At 44.6% G+C, this 23,741-nt stretch overlaps 1 protein-coding gene across 4 annotated transcripts in view; it reads left to right on the top strand.

Moving 5' to 3' along the window:
* Rgs6 (regulator of G protein signaling 6) overlaps positions 1-23,741 on the top strand; it is a 217,636-nt gene that overhangs the window by 162,093 nt on the left and 31,802 nt on the right. For all 4 annotated transcript variants that reach the window (XM_029554420.1, XM_008849807.2, XM_008849806.2 and 1 more), the window contains exons 12-13: positions 1,031-1,156; positions 9,352-9,538. In XM_029554420.1, coding sequence (XP_029410280.1) covers positions 1,031-1,156; positions 9,352-9,538 — 313 coding nt within the window. The remainder of the gene's footprint in view (positions 1-1,030; positions 1,157-9,351; positions 9,539-23,741) is intronic.

Here is a 23,741-nt window from a genome sequence, read left to right as displayed (position 1 = left end):
TTTCTTAAATTTTTCATAATCTTTGCTTGAGTGGTCTAGTTCGTCCTCTTTTATCATGTTTATAATTGTTCTTTTGATTTATATGTCCTGCATTATCTCTAGGGGGTTCTCACTGTACTCCTCTAGAAGACTATTGGTATTTGGTGGGCATATGTTATTTTGGTTTTTTTCATGTTATTATTTTTTCTTTGTGATTTTGACATGTGAATTTCTTCTGTAGTTTCTGATTCTTATGTGACACTCAAGCCTTCAAGTTTAGGTCTGCTCCTTTTTTGTAAACTTTATGTGCCTTTGTGGTTTACTTTTTGGGCACAAAAAGCTGGTTTGTCTAAGCTTCCGGTTCTCTCTTTTGATTTTATATTGGAGTAGCCAGATTGCTTTTGTCTTCAGGAGTTCCCACAGGGGTGCAAGTCAGATGAGGATCAGATGCTCTCAGGCTTTCTCCTAAGGCCTGGATCCCTCCAGGAAAGATGTTGTCCTCAGGAATTTGGGGGTTGGACTGGCCTGGGAGCAGGGCCCAGGAAAGATGCTGGTCTCGGGCAGCTGGTGGCCATGTTACCTAGAGATGCAATGGGAGATGGGGGAGGGAAGAGGCCCCAAGGGTTCCTTGGGACTGCACTGAGGAACTGGGTTGGTCTGGATGCAAAGTATCAGGAAGCCGACAGGTCATCTGCAACAGGTCAGGAAAGAGGCTGGTGGGTTGTGCAGCCCAGGGAAGCAGAAGGAGGTGGGGGTGGGACCAGGACCAGAGGGCTCCCAGGAGAGAGGCTGGTGGGTTGTGCAGGCCCAGGGAAGCAAAGGGAAGTGAGTGAGCTCACATGCCCCTTTTAAGAACCAGTTTACCACTGTGTACTGTTGGTGTGCAAAAGCCTACATTTGACATTTGTACAAGTTTTATGGGATTTGTCACTTAGATATGAGGCATTTCCCCTTGATGTGGGGCAGCAAAATGAACTTGAGTTATTAAAGAGATGACATGGGCTTTTGCTTGATACTGATCATTCTTCAAACCTTCTCCTCCACCTCAAAGCAAAGAGCCCAGCCAGCAGCGAGTGAAACGATGGGGCTTCTCTTTTGATGAGATACTGAAGGACCAGGTGGGGCGGGACCAGTTCCTTCGATTCCTGGAGTCAGAATTCAGTTCAGAAAATCTCAGGTAACTCAAAAGTTTGAATTGCATGCAGAATGTGTGTGTGTGTGTGCGTGTGTGTGTGTGTGTGTGTGTGTGTAAAGAAATTTGCAAAGTCAATCATCATCAATCTTTCTACCTCCCTTTCTCAAGAAAGCATCACTAGGGTTCAGGTTCAAATACTAGCTGATCTGGCTAAGGCTGAATTGGAGAATAAATTAAAACATGCAAATTTACCACCACCATGATAACACCTATCAATTTCTAGTTCTTTAAGTTTGGATGGCACTTGTTCAAACTACCTGGAAACAAGTTTTTGGTAATAACTGAATTGTCAAATGGCTTTTATGACACCATTCGTGAAGTAAAACCATGGAACCATGGAGTTTCAGAGTAAGGAAGCAGCTCAGAGCACCTCTTCCCCAAAAGGTCCCAGTTCCAGCAATTCAGGCCCCCTGAGAGGTCAAACAGAAGAAAGGGGAATGAATGAACTCATTTCAGAGTTCAGAAAGCCAGAGTCAGTATCACTGCCTAACTGGAACTGGAACTGCACAGGCTGATGAAACATGCCTTTCCCCTTGAGGAGAAGCCTAGCATCTCCAATGGTACCTCCCTGGACCAGCTGGCACCAGGGAGAACATCCAGTTGTTTCTTCTGGTCCATAACTAGCATTTTATGGGGACGTGTACTAACAATTACTATTTAATAGGAGAAGAAAGAAAACATCTAAAACATGGAATCTAATGTAAAAGAAAGAGAAGAGAACATAGGAAAAGGACAATTTTCTTGGTCACACACAAAAAATGAGGAACCAGGGGACCTTTTATTGTGTCTGATAAAGAACCAAATGACTCATGGATTATGATTAAATAAATCACGAGGTGAGACTCCCTCGTGATCTTAGCAAACTGGGGACTTTACAGGTGAGCTCCCCCCCCCGATATATGTGTGTGTGTGTGTGTGTGTGTGTGTGTGTGTGTGTGTGTCTCCTCTTTCTCTTTGCATCAGGTTTTCTTTTAATGCTACTTTTTGAAGTAGACTTTTTTATTAATTTTTGAAATTTTTAACTTTAAAAAAATCAGAGCATATAATGTTGGAATAGGACTATCTTCTCCAATGTTAATGTGTAAAATCCATGATGTTTGATGTTAGAGACCACTTTAGTTCCATACATCAATTAGGTGACATTTATGGCAAATCTGTGCTGTAGCAAGCCCCACCAGAGGTCTTCTGGGGGATGCAAGACAGTCAAGATGTACAATCTTTGCCTGCAACAACCTTGTAGGTCCTTGAGGAAAACACACAAGAAACAAAATCATTAGTTGAATACAAATAAGTATAGACTCTAAAACCATTTTGGAAGTATTTCAAGGAGGGCGGAAAGGATGTAAGACAAAGCAAAAGCTAGACTTGAAGAATTCACGATATCAATAGACAAAGAAAAAACAAGGAATATATTCTAAGCCAGGAGACTGAATTAGCCATGGGGTAGATATTAGATTTCTTTGTCACTATGGTCAATACCTGAAATAACTCAAGGGAGGAAAGATTTATTTCAGCTCATGGTTTCAGAGTTTTTAGTCCACTATGGTAGAGAGTGCATCACAGAGCAGAGCATCTTACATCATGGTGGCCAGGAAGGTGGGGGGCGTGGAGAGATCAAGATCAACCTCACAGAAAATAGTATGACAGTCCCATCCCATGTAGTCCTGGGAGGGCATGTAGGTGCAACTATCACCTACATGCAGACCTGTGCCTGTGATAAACTGTATAAGATGATCTTCTTTTCAGGTTGACACACGAGTTCTTTCAGTATTCTCTTTGGAATATTCTGACCACATCGCAAGGCTTTGCTTTAATTCTCTTTTAAAATCTTATTTCTTATTTTACTTATATGTATGAGTGTATTGCCTGCATGTGTGTAAGTGCACCCATATCATGCAATGCCCATGGAGGTCAGAAGAGGGCATTGAATTCCCCTGGACCTGAAGTTACGAATTGTTGTTAGCTACCATGTGGGTGCTGGGACTTGAACTTAGGTCCTCTGGAAGAGCAGCCAGTGTTGTTAACCACTGAGCCATCTCTCCAATCCCAACCCTGCTTTAATTCTTAATGAAGCATTTGTAACAAGTCTTGGCTTCTGATGCTGTCTACTAGAGTGATACCTAGACCAGCCACCCAGGCTATGTAGGAAGCAAACCTCTGCCAGGTAGTCTCTTTGTATGGTCAGCACAGTCTAGTCTCTATCCCCAGCTTGTTCTCCATGAGTCACGCCAGGGAGTCCTTCTCACCGCCCCATCGCTATCCCCTTTGGGCTCTAGGAGGGAATGATTTAGAGTGTCCCCATTTACTACTTTCTCAGCTCACAAGAAGACTTAAAAGCCCTCTGCCACATGAAGTCATACAGATAGAAAAAATAATGCCTACAGGGGCCTGGTCATTGTGAGGTGCCCAGAGACATCCAATGCTTAGCCTCAGCCTTGCCCAGTCTAGGATATTTGTTATTGAAAGCTAGAGTGTAGCCAGGGTCCTGTATCTAATCAGACTAGTTTTGGAAAATATGCATGCCACATGGGACCCCCAGGGCACTGAGGAGAGCATCCCTGACAGGTGGGTGCTCGCTTCCTCCTGCCATTTCCACTTGTGCCTCTACCGGCAGCTTGCCCAGTGCCAGGAGGGCTACATTTAATCTTGAGTGAAAGAATGTACATGCACATGTGTGAAAATGCCAAACCCCAGTATGTATTCATAAATCCAGACTTAAAGAGGGTCCCCCTTTGATTCCTGACAGGAAAGAGGATAAAGAAAATAGAACAGCAAAGTGAAAAAGGACAGCCCTAGAGCTTCAGAAATCCTCTGTGGAAGCCCCAATTCCATGTTTGTGATATTCAGGACAAATGGATACAGACAGGAAAGTTCAGTTTTAAGTCACACAACTGGAGGACCCTTTGGTCCCTTATTACAAAGTTACTGCTTTTCTTTCCTTCTGTTCGTTCCGTCAGCCACAAATCTTGGCCTAGCCCTCCTGTGACCCAGATCCCAAGGACTCAGGGCTGACCATGTTCTGGCCGTCATCCAGAGAAGCCATGTATGGCCAGGCATGTGCACCTCCCCACAATCCTTGAGCACAGCAGCTCTTGGGAGTTGTGTAATGGGCATGGGTTGACTCTCATTCATCTATTAAACTAACCCTCCCGGGGTTGTCCCTTCTCCCCGGGACTGGTCAAAAGCCCAGGCTACAGGACTCAGAGCAGAAGAAAAGAGAGACTGGATACATTGCAATGTGCCACTCCACTTCTGCCTGCTGCTGCTCCCTAGCATCTCTCTGTGGAAAGGATACTTCATTCCACCCTATGTGGTACAGCACATGGAGCTGCAGTGAAGGAGCTATGTGGTTGGATTTATACCAGAGCTTTAGAATGAGGAACAGAGGGGCCCCAAAGTGCTACCTGGATCTTTAAAGGAAAGAGTTATATGAAGATATGGTATCATGGGAGGGCCCTCTGATCAGTGTGTGTGTGTGTGTGTGTGTGTGTGTGTGTGTGTGTGTGTATGTGTGTGTCTGTGTGTGTGTCTGTGTGTGTGTGTGATGTATGTATATGTTCCTATAGATGTGCACACATGTGCATGTGGGGAATGCACATGGATGTGAGTGCACATGTGTGCATGGAGACCAGAGGTCAACATCAGATATCTTCCTTGATCACTCTACCTTATATTTTTGAGGCAGGATCTTTCACTGAACCTTGATCGGCTCATTGATTTGGCCAGCCTGGCTGGCCAGAAAGTCCCAGGGATCTTCCTGTCTCCAGGCTCCAGAGCTGGGATTACATGCACACTCCTCTGTACCTGGTTCTTATGTAGGTGCTGGGCATCTGAACTCAGGTCCTCATGCTTGTGCAGCAAGTACTTTACCCAGCCCTTCTTCTTGTCATTTTCCTCTGGATTTGTCTGTGAAATGACTGAGGATTATCATTTCCAGATAACAGGACAGGGAGTAGGTCCAGGAGTATACTTTGCTGTGGCTATCTGTGTTAGGGGCTGTTCATCTCTTTTTTTCTAATCACCCTGAGCCTTATCCAAAACTGGGCTGCCTAGGGAATGTGTGGTAGCTCCTGGCCTACCAAGTTGGATGCCTTATAGTTCTGAAGTGGGAAGTGTCACAGAACTGACTTGGTCCTTTTTCCTGGTCTGTGAATTTTCCCAATATGATGGCAGCGCCATTTAGCCCCCACTTCATTTCCCCTATATGAATTTTTGTCCTCCCTGACTTGACACCCTCTGCCATATGGCAGGGCATGAGTTAAAAATCAAAACCTACAACAAAGAGCGTCCTCCGTACATTTTTTATGAGCTGTAACGTCTCCTGAGAGAGCGGAGTTGTTCTTCCAACCTGCAGATTGATGATCCTTCTTCCACATGGTGTCAGCTGAAGGGAGAAGCAATTAAAAGAGAGCACAGGGGGCTGCCAGGTTTGCCTCAAGAGCTCCATCTCCAGCAGTTGCCCCAAGTCCTAGGAAGACCCCAGAAGGTTCACTGGGCCCAGCAGGATCCCACAGTAACCAAACACATGACAGATCAGAACTGAGTGACACCCCCAAGGCTGTAGCCATCTGTAGCAGCTTGGCCACTGTCCAGTACAGAGCTCAGCTCTGGTGGTGCTGATGCTGGCTGCCCATGTGGGCATCTAAGAATTGCAGCCCAACTCGAGACAAAACTGAATTTTGTCCATTGTTCTGAGCCACTCAATGACCAGCAGAGGGCACAGAAACCCTTCCTTCTGCCAAAGAGTTTGCTTTTCTCTGAGAATAAGCCCAAAGCTGTGTTCCACAGCCTATGAAAATTCTAGTTTATGCAAAGACAGGTAAGCAGGTGAGGGACTATCTGGATCTACTGGTAGGATAGAAAAATCATCAAGGGCTCATAGCTTCTCCTGCTACTGCTAGCCTGGAGGAAAAAAAAAAAAATCCCTATTCCTTGTCAGCATCCAGGAAGACAGAGATCACCTGAGGCAGCCCTGGACCATTCTCCAGTCCTCCCATCTCTGCCTACCCTGGAGCCCCTGTGTCCTGGGCCCTCTGCTGCCAACCAGGGGAGCTTAGTGCAAGACGGTTGGATTTGCAGCTGTTGCTGGCATTGGATGCCTAAACAATCCCTCAGAGGAGCAGTACCTGCAGGCTTTTGATAAGAGCTGCAGCCTCAAGAGCCCCAGTGGGTTGTCTATAGCAGAGGATATACGGAGAGACGCTTTCTGTGGCTCTTTGGGGGTTGGAAGGGTGATTGGCCTGAGCTCCCAGTTCACCTCAGACCGTGCAACTAGAAGATGGCAGGCACAAACCACAGCGTTCTGAATTTCAAATTGACACAAAGGTTTCTCAAAGCCAAGATAGTAAACACATATGGGATGTCAGGATGCTGTTATGACAGCATTTTTACTGTCACCTGGGAGGGACAAGGCAGGTTATCTTCAAGGCAGACAGAAGGCTGGGCTGAGTCCCTGTGTAAACAGGAAGAGAAAACTGACACCCTGTACCTCCCATCTCCCCTGTCCCCTCTCCCCTCTGCCCCTCCCCACCTCACTTTCTGCTCTCCCTGTCCTCTGAAATGCCTGCTCTTTGTTCCTTATGCTTTTAAAACAAAAGATCTTTATTTTATCTTATAGAGAAAAATCTTTTGATTTTTTTTAAATATGAAAGTGTATTCACTTTGATTCTGAAATTTGCTTGCACATCTATCTGCCCCAGACTTTCTGTTCATGGATACGGATACGGGAAGTTCATTACAGTGACTCCTAGGTCGTTCTGCACAAAGAGATCCTGATGCCTCAGCACCCACAAGGAACATATGGGGCTGAGAAGCTTCCAGGGTTCTCAGAGCCCTTCCACAGGGGCTCCATGGCTCCCCTCTGAGCAGACTCAGGAGAGGGGCAGAGATGGTAGAAGGTGAGGTCCCGGGTGATATTTGATGCAGAAGGCAGAAAATCACCCTTGTGTCATCTATTTGTGTGAGAAAATGCAGGGTCCCCTAGGCTCCAGAAAGATGCTAACCCAAAATGCTGTTTGCAGCTGAAGCCTCAGACCAGAGGCCACTCCCTCAGAGAGTGAGCAGCTATTTCTTCATCTGCCAAGCAAGTGCTGCAAAGCTCTCAGAACTCCTCTCCCTGGGGGCCAGAAGGGCATGAGCACCTAGGAGGGCAGGTTTTGGAAGGTGAGTGATGATACCTGGCATCAGCAAGAGCCCTGGCAGCTTCTGCCCAAACCACCAACTTAACTGCAAGGTGTTGACTGTGACTGCCTCTTGGATGTCCCTTGGCTCCTACCCTGGCGCCTGGAAGCATTCCTGAGTTACGACCAGCTAGGAAATCCTTCAGACTTCTGCCACATCCCCCTCCATCCACTTCATACCCATTTTTCAGGAGAGGGAAGAGGCCGCTTGGAAGATACAATTCCAGACGGCAGCAGCCAGGCTGAGCACAGACTGAATTCCCTGTTCTCCTAATGGAGAAAGTTTCACCTTCCCTGCCTTTGTCTTGGCTCTTTGGGATCAGAAAGGAGGCAATGAGGTTTTTCTTTAAGAAGATGATCAGCTCCCTAAAGGGCAAATGGGGGGATGGGGTGCGCTTGGCATCTAATATTCTGGGAACAAGTGCAACACCACACACAATTCCTTATTGAAATGGGACAGCATTACTTCCGTCTGCCACTGAGTGGCGCCTGTGGGCCATGTAGGTGGCTCCAGTGACATTTCTCTGAGCAACAGAAAAGCATGCTAACATACACACACACACACACACACACACACACACACACACACACACACCAAATACATCTTACTTTGGGTGAAATTCAATGGCAGATTGAATGTACTTTCCACCTTGTGGTTCAGTTTTGTTCGTCCTCCCAGTTCATCAAGATCATGTGTGCTACAGAGTAACTATCACATGTGCAAAATACAATCAATAAAGCCGTTCAACAGTGTACAGGCTCCTGTGGCTGTGGAGCCCATACAGAATGGAACATGTGCTATCTCTGGGGACTGGACTGTGCCTTTTACTGGGAGAATGTGCTGCCCAGGCTGGGTCCCCCTGACAGGAGGCCTGGAGAACCCTCCTTGGGACCTGGGAGTTTCTGTTCTGGGAGCTGCTGTTATAGGTTTGGCTGTCAGCAGAAAAGTGCTCACCTGGGGCTCTGCCAAAGGCTGAGATGATGAGGAATTATGGAGAGGCGGATGGAAGTGGGGGGAGGTGTTTTTCTCACATTCCCTGGAGACTCTTTCGGTAGAAAGGTGTCCCTCCTGTGTGTATTTCCACTTTGTTTCAGACAAACCTTTTACAAGCTGTTTACAGAGCACCTACTATGTGCCCAGACCTATGCTGGGCACTGATGTAAATGGTTCTATTTGTACCTCTGTAACATAAATGGCTGGTTCATTCCAGCACAAGCATTCTTTATGATTCTTGTTCTCCCTGCTTTTGTGGTCTTTTCCTCATTTTTTAATTTTATTAATTTTACTTACATGTATGTGCACGTGCCTGATTGTCTATATGTGCATCATATATGTGCAGTGCCTACAGAGGTCAGAAGAGGGTTATCAGATCCCCTGGAACTGGAGTTACAGGTGGTTATGAGATGCCCAATGTGGGTACTGGGAATCAAACCTGGTCTTCTACAGGATTAGCAAGTTCTCTTAACCACTGAACCATCTTTCCAGACTCCTCTTGCTCATTTTGATACCCCCAACTAATTTGACAAAGGGATTCACATCGTACAGAGAACTGCTCAAGGAGCAGTAGACCATCAGCCAAGCACAATCTTTACCTCCCATGAACATGTAATATCTAGAGATTAGTTGCCATAGTGTAGGGAATGCTGTTGCTATCTAGGTGGTAGAGACTTGAGTTGCTACCTAGCATCTTACAAGACAGCTCCTCCCCACCAAACAAGAATCCCCCATCCCAAAATAGCAATCGTCCGGAGGTTGAGAAACCTTGATGCAGAGGAAGAGAGAAACTTCTTTTAGTCACCAGGAGCTCATTGATCTTCTTACACGCATTTCACTTCTGTCCTCAACAGTACACCCTGTGCTTTCAGCAGTCTCCATGGGACCCATGCATGGCATCGAGGCAGGCAGGGGATACAATGGAACAAGTCCCTCAGAGCACAGCTTTGGACCATCTCTAGCATGATCCAGATGGAACTGATGCATTTCTGCTTCCACTCTAGGTTCTGGCTGGCTGTTCAAGATCTCAAGAAACAACCTCTACAGGATGTAGCCAACAGGGTGGAAGAAATCTGGCAAGAGTTTCTGGCTCCAGGAGCCCCAAGTGCAATCAACCTGGATTCTCACAGCTATGAGATAACCAGTCAGAATGTCAAAGATGGAGGGAGATACACATTTGAAGATGCACAGGTTTGCTCATTGACCAGAAGGGTTCTGTCATATGGCGATCCTTAACCATCTCATCACTTGACCCTTTAACACAAGTCAGAGGCTTTATGAATGGTTAGAATTTCATCTTTTATTATTCCTAAGTTAGTCAGTAAAGACCATTCCAAGTAAGTGTGCAGTGAAATTTCAAGATTGTTTTCTTAAGTTATATTATTACATAGAAGCAGAAATTTATGCTTCCTCATCTTAGGATAGATGTTAGATGGGTTATATACTAGTAGCCTATCTTAAGTTGAAATACCTTGTTAAATGCATTTAATATGCCTATCAAAGTTTATCATACACAGCATGCTGTTGGGGACTCACTGATGCCCCCTCAGGAGCACAGAGCTAATTGAGAACTTCAGTTTGTTCACTGGCCAGCATCTTAAGAGAAGATCATATACTACATAGCTCTTCCCAGGGGAAAAATCCAGATTTGAAGTATAGTTTCTGTTGAATGCCCATCACTTCTACACCATTGTAAAGTCAGGGTATCATAAGTCAAGCCACTATATGTTGGGGGACCATCTGCTTTATTTTTTCCAGGAAACTATTTTACAAAACCTAAAACCTTGTAACAGGTCAGTAGTAGAACCCAGAAACAACAGTGTGGCATCAGTCAAGTGGGAATAGTGAGCAGGCAGGGTCAAGAGTCAAACCTTCACATGCCCAGCTGTGATACCCACATTCTGAATTGCTCCCATGGTGACTGACCCACCCTGTGCAATTAATACTTTTTAAGCAGCTCTATATTCCAGGCCCTGGATGATGGTAAGAGATATTACAAAGAACTGACAAAAGCTCCTGTCCTCAGCAAGGTTCTGGGCTAGTACGAGAGTGAATAAAATGGTTCATGACTGAAGTGTGAGAAGAGCCCCCCCATGCCCTCAAGGAGTGAGCTCTGGGAATAAAGTAAGACCACAGGAAGAAGCCCCAACCCCATAGAGTACAGTTAGGATACTCACAGATGTTTGTGGGACAGAGCGTTTGAGCAGCTTGCCCTCCCGCTGACATCATCTCTCATTTAGGAGACTCTGTAATCAGTGGCATGAGAATGCAACCACTGTTCCTTGTCATTTGCTCAAGGCTCCTCTTCTCCCTTCCATCATGGACTCTATTCAATGCCTTTGCTGGGCAGTACATCCTCAGTCTCTATCCCATGAACTTATGAGGCCCTCATGCCCTTGGCAGCTTTGGAGTAAAATGATTCATGAGGATGCTTCCCCCTGGTATATTCTTGTGTATAAATGAGTACACGTTCTGAAGCACCGGGTGGCATGCCTCAGTGAGGAGGGAGGTAGAGAAGCTGTGGAGATCCACATGGATGGTCTGGAACACGAAACCCAACTCTATTGTTATGAAACCTCAGAAAGACACTGGTCAAACCATGATGTTGCCGGCATCTGTGTCACTCTAAGGATAGCATCGGGAAGGATTTGTTTTGATATTTTCTCACGGAAACTTTGAAACATAAACAAGTAGGAAGAGCAGAAACACAAACCTTTATGGACCTCCATCCAACCTCAATGGTCATCAATACATGGCTGATCTCCCTCTATCTGCGTCTCCCTCAGCATTTTTACTTGCTGCTAGATTAGAAGAACAATCCTTTTGTTTTAACGTCACCACAATACCATAATCACAAAAGAGTAGGAATAATCTCTTCATGCTATCAAATGTCAGGCAAGTGTGTATACTTATAGTACGCTCTTGCAAAATGCTCTTGTAAAAAATTAATTTAAAATCAGATTCTATGAGCTGAAGAGATGGCTTAGCAGATAAGAGCACTGGCTGCTCTTGCAGAGGACAGGGTTTGGTTCTCAGCACCCACAGGGCAGCTAACACCTGCTTGGAACCAGTTCCAGGGGATCTGACACCTTCTCTGGCCTCCGAGGGCATTGTATGCATGGGTGGTTGGCAAAACACTTGTACACACAAAATAAACATAAACAAATTTTAAAAATCAGATTTCAAACTAGGCATGTGGTGCATGCCTTTAATCCCAGCACTCAGGAGGCAGAGGCAGGTAGATCTCTGTGAGACTGAGCAAGTCTCGTCTACATAGAGAGTTCCAGGCCAGCTGGGGCTACAGAAAGACCCTGTCTCAAAAAAAAAAAAAATCAGATTCCATATAAGATTCACACGTTACAGTAGACCAACAATTGAGCCATTTAATTACAGGTTCTCTTGTAAACATCACCCCCCACACCCCACCCCGCCACTCCCAGTGCATATTTGATGAAGGAGTTAGATGCTTTGTCCTAGGAAGATTTCAGGTCAGGATTTTTGTGGCGGCAGCCCTGTGGTGCTACTCACCATGTCCTGTCATCTGGATTCTCTGTCAATTGCTCGTTTGATTTAGGTATTTAATCAGATTTAGGCTTTATTTTTGTGAACTGTGTAGAGGGCACACAATGATGTCTAACTGTCTTTTTGTGTGTGATTTTGGCCGCTCTGTGTTTGTTGCTGAGATCCATTAGTTAATTAGTGGCTGTAAAATGGTGGCGTTCTCACTTTGTCATCCTTTCCCCATTTATTAGCTGGAACGCTTCCATAAGGAGAACCTTCTCTCAACTTCTATTTAATAAACTAGTACTGCTGTTTATATAAGGAAGGCAGGTGAAAGTTTAATTTCTTTTCCCCATTCTTGCTGATTTCCAACATGAGTGATTTGCGAACAATTTCATATGGTGGCCAGTTAGAATGTTTTGTTTTCAGTGTCTTTGTAAATTCATCCATTTAAACACAATATATTTTATAAGCAGTTTCACTTATTATTTTTATGGATGCATAGATTATACCATCTCTAGCCAAATGACTCCTTCTGGCATGACCCTGTTGGTCTTTCATGTCATCCAAACAATGAGGAAGCAGAGACATTCCATGCTTTGTTCTAGTCCAGCAAGAAGCCATGTCTCAAAGGACCCCTGATTCCTCCTAGTGGGAAATGCTTCCTAGAGACCACACTGGGCACTTAATGCTCTTGGTCTCCGGGTTGTTCATTATTTTTCGATCTTTTTCTCTAACAGAGCGAGGAAATATATTGTCATAGTTTGTAACAAAGATACATTACGTGGATATGTCGATGCACACCTGTAATCCCAGCACCTGGGAGGCTGAAGCTGGAAGATTGCTGAGAGTTAGAGGCCAGCCTGTGCTGTTTATGTACGTGTATGCAAGCATGAGTGTGTGTGTGTGTGTGTGTGTGTGTGTGTTATAAGGTGGGCTCAAGGCCAGCCTGGGGTGGTGAGACTCTGTATCAAAAATACAGATACATCATGAGACTATAGGGACTTTCAACCTCTTCCCTCTTCCCGCCATGCCTCCTTCCTTCATGCCAAGACTCTGGCCCTCAAGGACGCTGTGGACGAAGCATGCTCAGTGGCTCATTTGCTTTATCGTACATTTGCACAGAGCACTCTGAAGGCCAGACAATATGATTATTTCCTGGTTCTTCAATTGCTGCATAGTTTCCCATAGTGTCGAGGCACCGCAGTTTGGCCAACCAGTCCTCCCTTCTTGCATATCTGTGCTCTTTCTTATTCTAAAAAGATTTAACAGAGAACTTGAAAAATAAGTAGATTGTGCCTTGACAAGGTTTTGAACACACAGCCTTCTTTAGCATGGTGCTATGTAATCAGTGGTGGAGTAGTTTATCCCATTTCCGTAGCAAGTTTGTGAGGTAGACTTGACAGAAAGATCTATCTGGATCTACCTTCCACACATTTAAATAAAGTTCTCTTCCTAAGCCAACTCCCATTGCTAGCCTGTTCCCTAATGTTCCTTAAGTATGCTTCCACCATAAACATACATAGAGCTTCTTCCTAGCAGACTGACTTCAGACAAGTCACCTAAATTTCTGAAGTCTCCCTTTCCTCATCTATACAGTCTGCCTGGGGTGGGAGGGGACTAAGTGAAAAGAAAAATGTCGTTAATTAAGAGTGGCTGGCTCACAGTAAGATGGGAAAATGCTAAATTAAAATTATCATTTTATTATTTTCCCAGTGGCATTAATATTTTTATTCTTTTATGTTTGACACATTTGGCAAAAATTTTGCATAATTGCATGTAATATCAGCACCCAGAGATGCTCCTTGACTTATAATGGGGCTACATGCCAATAAACTCATGGTAAGTTGAAAAATGTTGTTAAATCAAAAATGCACTTAATAGGCTGGGTGTGGTAGTACACGCCTTTAATCCCAGCACTTGGGAGGCAGAGGCAGGCTGATCTCTGTGAGAGAGAGGCCAGCCATACATAGTGAGTTCAGGCCAGCTAAGGCTACAGGGAGACCTTATCTCAAAACAACAACAACAGCAACAACAAAATGCATTTAATACACCTCACCAACCCAGCATCCTAGCTTTAACAACATGGAGCACTGGAGGCCATCAGTTGTTTCCCTTCAGGATCCTGTGACTGAGCTGGAGCTGTGTGGCTCATGCCCCTACTACCCAGAATTATGAAACAGTCCCTACCACTCGCTAGCCTGGGAGCAGATCAAGACTCAAAGTGTAGTTTCTATGAAATACATGCAGCATTTGCAACACTATGAAGTTGAAGAATTGTAAATTGATCATCCCTCTGAACCATCCATCATGAGTTAGGTGCCATCTGTAGGTCCTTTCTCATTTCACATGTATAGGTATGTGTTAGAATACAATGTCCTACTGAGTGACTTAAAGAAACCTTTGCTCACCTCAGTCCTAGGGGCCTAGGAAATCCAAGGTTGACCAGCAAATTTGGTTCCTGGTATCAGCATCTTCCTCACTTCTGGACAGCCACCTTCCCAGTGTGTCCCTACATAGGTGGTAAAGAGCACTCTGGTCTTTCCCTCTTTTTATAAGAACTGCAATCCCATCAAGGGGCTCCACCCCATGACTTCATCTATATCCCAAAGGCCCCACTCTCAACATGATTACCTGGGGACTCAGACCTTCAACAGTATGGGTTTGGGAGGGACACAAATGAAATCCACAGCAGGATGATTATGAAAATAAGGTATTTCTGTCTTTTACATTAAATGAGGAGGCAATTTAAAAAAATAAAAATAAAAAAATAAAAAACATTTTCTGTGAAGGACCAGATAGTATAAACTTTAGGTTTGTGGAACATATGGTCTATGTCACAACTGTTCAGTCTTGCCAAACAAAAGCAGCTATGAGGTCATAATGTAAACACAATGAGTGTGGCTGTGTCCCCCAAAGTGTATTTATTGACAATGAAATCCAACTCCTAACTTTTAAACATAAAACTTAATTTTTTCAACTATCTAGAAAAAAAATTCCTTGACCCAACAGCTGGCTCTGAACCATAGGCTACAGTTTGTGGACCCCATACCAACCACTATAACATGAAGATCATTGGAATATTTCCAAAAAAATCCAGAAAGATAGAGGATAGAGAGTTAGGGTGGTTCCTCTGCAGCTTCTATGGTAAGTTAGACTTCATTTTGTTTTGGTCATAGTGACACAGTGATTAATCTCTGCAGACATTTCTGTGTCAGTGTGGAGAGCTCTGTAGCAAAGGCCAGCCAGTGCCACAGCACTCACGGGCTTACCTCTGCCTGTACCAGTCACCTGCCCCAAGCACAGCAGTTGCAGCTTAGAAATTTCCAGAGGGGGGAAAAGGAGGTTAAAGCCCTCAGTACTCCTTGACCTGAAAAACTTGTGATCAGCCCTTCCAACTTACTGGCCAGGAACCTGCAGTACAGACCTTAATATCCTTGTATTTTTAGTGCTGAGGACTTGGTTGTTTCCCTGAGACATGGAAAAACCTGAGTCCTTAGAGGAGTGCCTAGAGCCATGGTACAGGCTCTGATCCTGATTCTGCCTACACTTATTCTAAAGTTATATATCTAAGTCCTTTAAGAGTCTCCCTTCTGGGGGCTGGAGAGATGGCTCAGTGGTTAAGAACATTGGTTGCTCTTGCATAGGACCTGGTTTTGATTCCCAGCACCCACCCACATGGTGGCTAATAACCGTCAGTAACTTCAGTTCTAGGGAAATCCAGTGCCTCCTTCTGACCTCTGTGGGCATTGCAAATGCACTTACACACATGTAGGCAATACACTCATACACATAAAATAAGAATAATAAATAAAATAAATATTTTTTAAACTAAAAATATTCTCCCTTCAGTTTGCCAGCCTGCTAAGTGGGGCTTAGAAACACCCCTTGCTTTGAGAAAAAGCTCTGGGTGGCTCAGACAGTTACAGTGGCTCTCAGGTGGTGGATGTAACACCCACAGAAGAGCAAGTGTCCTAACATTGGAGCACAGTAGCCTGAGAGAAGGTAAGGCAAGATTTTTGCATCCACTCAAATAACAGCTGAGGTGGGTGGGACCTCTCTATGAATTTTGTTTTTCATTTGACCACATGCATTGTTAGAGCAAGGTTAATGGCCAGTGTTTGCTTCCTGCGGAAATGTTTCACAAGACACCCTATCAGCAGGGGGCCAGCTTTGACTGATTCATTTGGCTCTTTTGAAAATTTGGGCCAAGACCAAATCTTCCACAAAAGTCTGTGGGCTGTGGCATAGCCCTCAGCTGTTCACTGTGTTATTTCATAGATTTAGGGGGGAAATGGGCCACATTTTAAGGGCTCAGTTCTTTATTCTATGGATTGAATTCTCTGCTCTCCACTACAGATCATCAGAAAACCTGCACTGTTCCTACTTGGTTTGGAGCAAGGTCCTTCACCTTTTACACCTCAGTTTCCTCATCTGTAAAATGAAGATGATGTCTTTCCTACAGCCCACTGAGACTTTAGAAAAGGCAGATGAGCTAATAGCTCTGAAAATTCTTTGAAAAGGAAAAAAGTGCTATCGATTTGTTAAGTGTGAACTCACAAAAGTAATGGTCTTTGTATTCTCTGGGGCTTCATAATGCCAAAATAATACCAAAAAGTAATTCTGTCAAGAAAGTGTTTGTAGGACTGGAGAGATGGCTTGCAATTAAGAGCACTGCCAAGTCTTGCAGAGGAGCCAGGTTTGGTTCCCAGCACCCACATGCAATTAACAACAGTCCTTAACTCCAGTTCTAGGGGATCCATACCCTTCTTCTGACCGCCATAGACACTGCATGACACGGGTACACTTACCCATGCAGACAGTATGCAGACAGTATACTCATACACATAAAATTAAAATTATAATTTAAAAAAAAATTTTTTTTTTTAAAAGAAGATGTCTGTCTTGCAGGAAAAGCATATAAGGACCAAATGTAAGCCGTGTTGGTGGTTCATGCCTGTAACTCCAGCACTTGGGAGGCTGAGGTAGGAAGACTTGTTGAGTTCAAAGCCACCCTGAGCTAAATAGTGAATTGTAGGCCAGTCTGGGATATACAGTGAGACCCTGTTTCAAAACAACAACCAAAATAAAGCACCACCTGTGGAGGCCCTTGAGTATCTCCCTAAGGGGCTTGAACAGCTTCTTCCTGGAGTCCGTAGGAAATTACTGAAGAGGGTAAATCATGGGCTGTGAGCAGTGCACTAGGGTTAGAAGAGAGATCTGAATCTTGGGGTGTATTATTAGAGCCTTGCTGACCAGTTTTAGGAGGGAGAGACCACAAGAGGTACTGTGAACCTGAGGCCTTCCCTTGGGGCATTTGCCTCTTTTGTGATCATCTGGGGACTGCAAAGGGTAGCAGGAGTCAGGTGGCCAGCATAGTTGCTGTGTGGCTTCCATGTTAAAAAGGAGAGTCCAAGGACTGGGTCTCTGGGTCATTCCATCATTGGTCCACCTACCATCTATTGATTTCGTCGGCATCCATCTTCCGTTTGAGGTGGAGACCTTGACCCGTAATAGGGTGAATTTCTGTGCTGAAGGAAATCACACAGGAAATAGGAGGTCTGAGTGGCTTTTAGCCATCAGACAGAGCTTGTCTAGAAGCGCATAATTCTTTACAAACAGAACAAACGGGTCACTGAGATCGGGTTGGATTGGAAATCTGTCCTTCAAATGGATTGACAGTTGAATCAAGTAGACTAACCTCCCCCATTGGCTTTGGATCCTTCTTTTCTTCTTGACTGTCCAAGCTCCACTGCTTCCTGACCTCTGGTAAGGCTGAGACACCCACCCCAACCCGAATCTGGAGTGTCTGGGCCTTCCAGACATCTGGAGTGCAAAGTTATTTGACGAGAACAGGAATTCAGTCTTCTTTGCCTTTTGTAAGTGCCTGCAACACTAAGGCGGTAGCATTCTGTGTGGTTCAGGTGTTTTAAAAGGAACTTTCTTATCAGACATGTTGGCTCCTGCCTGTGATTCCAACACTCAAGAGGCAGAGGCAAGAGAATTGCTTCAAGTCCAAGGCCAGTCTGATATACATAGAAAGTCTTAGACCAGCCAAGGGATGCATAGCAAGACTCTGCCCTATTACAAATCAACCAACCAACCAATTTTCTAGAATCATAATACTCTTAGCTGTTCCTATCATATTAAAGAGAAAGGAACAATTTGTCCCTTAGCTTTAAACTTCAAAGAGTTCTGAGGAGCAAACATAATAAGAAATCAATAAATATCAGTCAAATTACATTTCTAAATATAACAATTCAGCAAAATTTGAAATACTCAATAAGTGCCAGATGTTTGGGGTTCTGGAAAGCTGCAGATGTATAGGCCGGTCCCTTCCTGTAAACAGCCCTCAATCTGTTACCAGAACTCTATGCAACTCTCATCAATTCATGGAATGATCAAAGAGCAACTTCAAGGCCAGAATGAGGTCTGGGTGATAAAAGGGTACAAAAAGACACCATCAAGTCTACGCTCACTATGAGCAACAAGAAGCCTCTAGTCAAAAGTTTCTGTGATCGCCTAAACTTAGATGTTTAATATCAGTTTGATGAAGGAACGCAAGGTGTCTAATTTTTGTTTTGTTTGAAACCCAAAGTGCAGGGGAGTAAGATTTTTCTGCTTGCCTCAGATTACTTAGAAGTAGAAGTCCCAGGAAAGGCAGTCCATCTTTGCTCTGGTGGTGGAGGTAGCAGCACTGTGGACTGGTATTACAGGTTTCCTGGTATTAATCCTCTATTGAAGAGCATTTCCTGGTTGGTTCCTGTACCACACATGTCACTAAAGAATGCTACAGCACTGCTTGCCTCCGGAGTTACTCATTGTAGCTTGTGGGTGGTTTTATTTTAGGGAGATAAACAGCATGAGGGAGGGATGCATCTTACAAAGACCAAATCAGTTGTTTGTGATCTGGTTCTGTTTATTACCAGACAGACTAGGAGTTCCTGGAGAGAAGGAACCAGAGAAGTAAATTCTAGAATTTCTCTGTTGTTACTTCTGAGCATAGATTTCTAGCATCAAACCTCACAACCTTGAAGAGGGAAAGGAAAACGGTTTTCAATGTTAATATGTGAAGAGGTAGAAGGCAATGTGCAAACTGTCTCTGAAGTTACCCTTATCTCAGAGCAGGGGTTGAACAGCATTAAAATCCTGTGCCTTTGACCAGTTAAATTGTGCCTGTGCAGGGTAAAAGTAAGGGACCATTTACTCTTGCATTCGTATATGACTTTGATGATCCCTTAAGTGGAAACAAAGGGCCTAGACAGCCAAGGAAATCCAAATGGGGCTTCTCATTTAAGATCTACATGATCCTAAATATAAATAAATAATAAATAAATAAACAAATAAATAAATAAATAAGGGGCTGGAGAGATGGCTCAGTGTTCAAGAGTCCTGACTGCTCTTACAGAGGACCCAGGTTTGATTCCCAGAACCCACATGGTAGCTACGAACCATCCTTAACTCCAGTTCCAGGGGAGTCTGAAGCCCTCTTCTGACCTCCACAGCATTGCACAACATGGGTGCACTCACATACATGCAGGCAATACACTCATACACGTAAAATAAAAAATAAATAAATAAATAAAAAAAAGATCTACATGATCCTAAACTAGTCATCCGAAGCTGCATCCTTGAGGGTAGGGATGTAGCTTAGTGGGGGAGAACTTGCCTAGCATGCAGGAGACTCGGGATTCAATCCCTAGTACTGCACCTGAGGAACACTGACCTGTCTTTCCTTGCTGATGTCTACATTGCTGTGGTACCTCTTCTCTTGTCTTCTCTGTACTGGGTTATGATCCACTTCGAGTCATTCCCACCATTGTACACTTTGTCCTATAAGATCTATCTTGAAACAGTTTAATATTCTCTAGACTTCAGCTAACCATGCGTCTTTGGTTGGCAGTAACTAAGAATCTCTTGAAAGGTGAAACTCAAAAATACAGGCTCGTAACTCATGGGTCCACTGGTGCTCCATGCTTTGCGAGTTTAGAACCTTATTTCCAAAGGATGTTGACAGTTTCTGTCAAGTCCAAAGGCAAGTTGCATGTAGCCTGCTGTTGGGTGAGATCCCAGAGCCTGGGTCTTTACCATTACCATTGCTAATAATGGTAATGGTAGATGGGTTGTGAAAGGGAGAAAAGAGGCTAGGCCTACCATTAAGCTGACTCAGACTTAAGGCTGGAGAGGAGGCCCTTCACATCCCTACAACCACACATGGAAGGGAATACTGTGTCTCAGCCAGGAGATACTGATTCCCTCCGAAATGCAAGTGAAGGTCAATGAAAAGACGAGGGCCAGGAAAAGGAGCACATCGAAGTGGGAAGCGTGTGGGCTCCAGGTTCAAGAGCCAGCTCTCTTCTTCCCTTGAGCAAGATATCTCACCTGGTAGATTTTCAGTAGGCTTATGTGGAAAATGGGACTGTGCACTAGTTCAGAACGATCAGCATCACGAGGCAACACACAGCTGGATCCGTTCCCCAATCCTCTTTGCCCCTCTTCTTCCTTTCTCTGGAATCTTCTGCTGTTTTTGACTCATCCACATCATATCTCACAAGCACAGTCACAGCACAAAGTTGTCGCTATTACAGACATGTATAATCATTTTATAGTGTTTCCACTTTCATTTCTGCATTGAAAGTGTGATTGACAGGACTAGAAAAGGGCCAGGTGGGGACTTGAATCCAAGCCTTGGCTCCCTGCCCAGTTCCTCCTCCACCACCCCTTACGCACATCACATACATTCTACCCCTTGTTTTCCTTCAAGGGACCCAAGAACTCCCCAAGTGTGGATGTTATTACAGGAAGCTTAGGAATGGAGGGCCACAACGAGGCACACACACCTGCAGAAAGAAAAATAGGGCACTTGAAAAATCACAAAGAGAGCTCTTGGCCACTGTGCGCACTCCCACCAAGTGGTTGCCGCTCCAGGAGGATATTCTAAAGCCGGTAGATGAGATATTTGCTGTTTTAGGAGCCCATACCAAAGAAGAGGACATAAAGGGTGTTCTTGAGAGATTTACCTGCTCTGGTGGCGTGCTTGTAGTGCAGGACCCCTGGCATTCACTCACTGCCTCCCCCATCTCTTATGAGAGTCACTGTGTTTTGTCTAAAAAAAAAAAAAAAAAGATTTCCAAATGAGGACACTCACAGCAAAATATTGATTGATAGCAAGTGTGGTCTGGAGACAGCATGGCCTCTCACTTCAGCTCCCACAGGCCTCTCAGACCCCTGCTGATCTCAGTTGTCTTTGCTTTTGTCTTAGTATCCCAGGAAGCAGAGTACCCCATCTCAAAACAGCCTGGCCCAGAGAGGGGAAGCAGAGGTGGTGTGTCTCATCAGAGCAGCGTCCCTACACTACAACCGCTAAACATTTAAGGGGTCTGAGGCCTTCCTACCACTGGGGAGTGTGTGGCTGAGACATCAGTGTGAATTAGGACCTAAAACATGCACAGAACCATCCTCATCTTCCCTGGAGGTGCCCCAGCAACAGGTGTGGCCACTGGTGGTCCTGCTTCTCCACAGTCAATTCAGTCATCTCTCTTCTAGAAACAGGGGGATGGAGGGGAGGATAGGCAGAAGAGAGGGAGTGGGACAAGGGAGGAGGATGTCAAGGCAAGAAAAGGAAAGACAGAAGAAAAGAGTTTTTGCTCTAGCCCTGTACTACCTCTCACTGGGGACTAGGCTTGGCTGGCCAATGGCTCCCTTGCACTTTGCAGAGGCTGGATATACATTTCCCTTAGGACCGGTTGTCGGCAGAACAGGGGAAAAGCAAACCAGACCCCTCATAAATCAGTTGAGGTCACTGCCAAGAGCTTTGTACACTTGCTGTCCCTGGCAGTGATAAACTCATTGCATTTGGGAAATGGCCAGAGACCCTGAGTCTGATCTTAATTCTCATTCCCAGAAAGATCTCAGCTCTGGGTTCACCCACCCCGTTTACTGTCTTTGTATTTCCTAGACAAAGCTGGAAGGAACACATTTCCCTGACTGGTTACATCAAAGACAATTCTTTGCTTGGGGGAAGAGGAGGACAGGGGAGTCACTGAATCCCTAGGCTGTGGGAAGGTGAGGCCCAGGCCACAGGAAAGCTGGAGTCATGACTCCCATGGGAGGCTGGGGAGTGGTGGGGTTGAGAAATCTGCACTGCTCGAAAATCTGTTTTGTCAGACCTGAATGCTGGGTCTATTCTTGTTCCTTTAGTTTTTCTTCCCTTGTAGGGTGGTTTGAGACTTCATAATGCTGGTAAAGAGCTAGCAGTATGGCTGGTGCAGGGGACATCTCATGGAAGCTCAGCCCCAATTATACCCGTTCAGAGCACCTGTACTTCTTTGCAACCCTTACTCAACTGGGCATATGCATCTTGTGCCTATAGATTGTAATATATGTGACAACAGAGTCCCCTTTGTCTTATGCAGGCTGTGATCTGTGACAGACACAGTGCCTGGTACTTAGTAGATGTTCACTAAATACTTGGTGAACATTGTCATGATTAAATGCTTAGACATCTGCTTTTCCTTGCCCTATTCCAATTGACAAGTTCTTTCTTTTAATGGACCGGGCTTTTCCTGCCTGCAATGAGGTGATAGGAATTTAAATGAATTGGGGTTGAAATTTGTTGCCAAGACCAGAAGGGCCAAGCTAAAAGAGCTTCCCTTATACTCTTAGAGACACGGAGGGCTACTGTGAGACATATACTAAGCATCAGATTCCTAGGAGAAGTCAGAGGAAGGCACAGAGATGCATTGGTTTGAAGAAAGATTTGGAGAGCATCCAAGTATTAGGACCGGCCTTTCCAGATGACTCAGGAGCCACCTGGCTCTGTTGGCCAGACAGAAGTGATGCCTGACACAAGAAAGAGACAGTGAGTCATTTTACTGAGGGTTAAAATTTGTACCTAAGATTTAAATGTTAGAACAATTTAAAGAGCGACCAAATGAAAGCAAAGACCAATGACGCCCCTCAGTCTGGGCTCTGGGACTAACAAGGATGTTTGAGCCAAGAGGTTCACATCCCTTTGTGGGAAAAATGATCCTCCCTCTTCTTCTCTACAGAAGTTAGAAGCAGGGATTTAAGCCAATAATAACATAAAGTAAGCATAGAGCCTGCAATCTGGACCATTAAACTCAAACAAGCATTTCAATGAATCAAGAAACTGTAGTTACTATAACAAAAGACTTGAAGATGGGAATTTTCTAGAGTAATTTATTTAGTTCTGTTTTGGAGCCTGAAATTCTAAGAACAGATAAAGCTATTTGTTGGAGCTCTGGTGAGGGCCCTCCTGCTCTGTCCCACTATAGCAGATGACACCATGGCGAGAGTGAGAGGAGGAGAGCACAGGATGAGACAGGAGGTAAAAGGAAATCAGAGGCTAGGCTTCCTCTTCTTATAACAACTTGCTCTCATGAGAACTAACTAGGTTCCAGTACTAAACCTTTGGGGAACATGCTTAAATCATATCCAAACCATAGCACCATGCAAGTTCAACTACATATTTGATGGACAAGATGGTTCTCTAAAAGATAAAGACATACTATCCCCATCTATAAAGGACTTAAACTGGAAGGGACTGGATTGATCTGTGATGTTTTCGGAAAAGATTTCACAGTAAGGTTGTTCAATCAGAACACAGCTGGACCACCAAGCAATCTCCGAAGCAAGCCACTGTTCAATTTCCCTGGATTCCCTGCAATGAGTCCATTCTGCTGGCGAAGATACTGCTCCACCTTTATAAGTATGAAACATATTAGGAGGCTGGTCCCAGGACGCTTTGGGGGTCTAGTTCAGGATGGGGTACAGAAGTTCCTACACCTGACCAAAACATTTCTTGCATCCCACTTTCATTTTCTTCATTTGTTTTTCATTATTTTTTTAATTGACAAGTTTAAGAGAAGCA

The sequence above is a fragment of the Nannospalax galili genome, unplaced genomic scaffold (assembly GCF_000622305.1).
Source record: "Nannospalax galili isolate Female #2095 unplaced genomic scaffold, S.galili_v1.0 scaffold24, whole genome shotgun sequence".
Lineage (NCBI taxonomy): Eukaryota > Metazoa > Chordata > Mammalia > Rodentia > Spalacidae > Nannospalax > Nannospalax galili.
The sequence above is the reverse complement of the archived record's forward strand: the minus strand, read 5'-3'. Positions and strand labels throughout refer to the sequence as shown.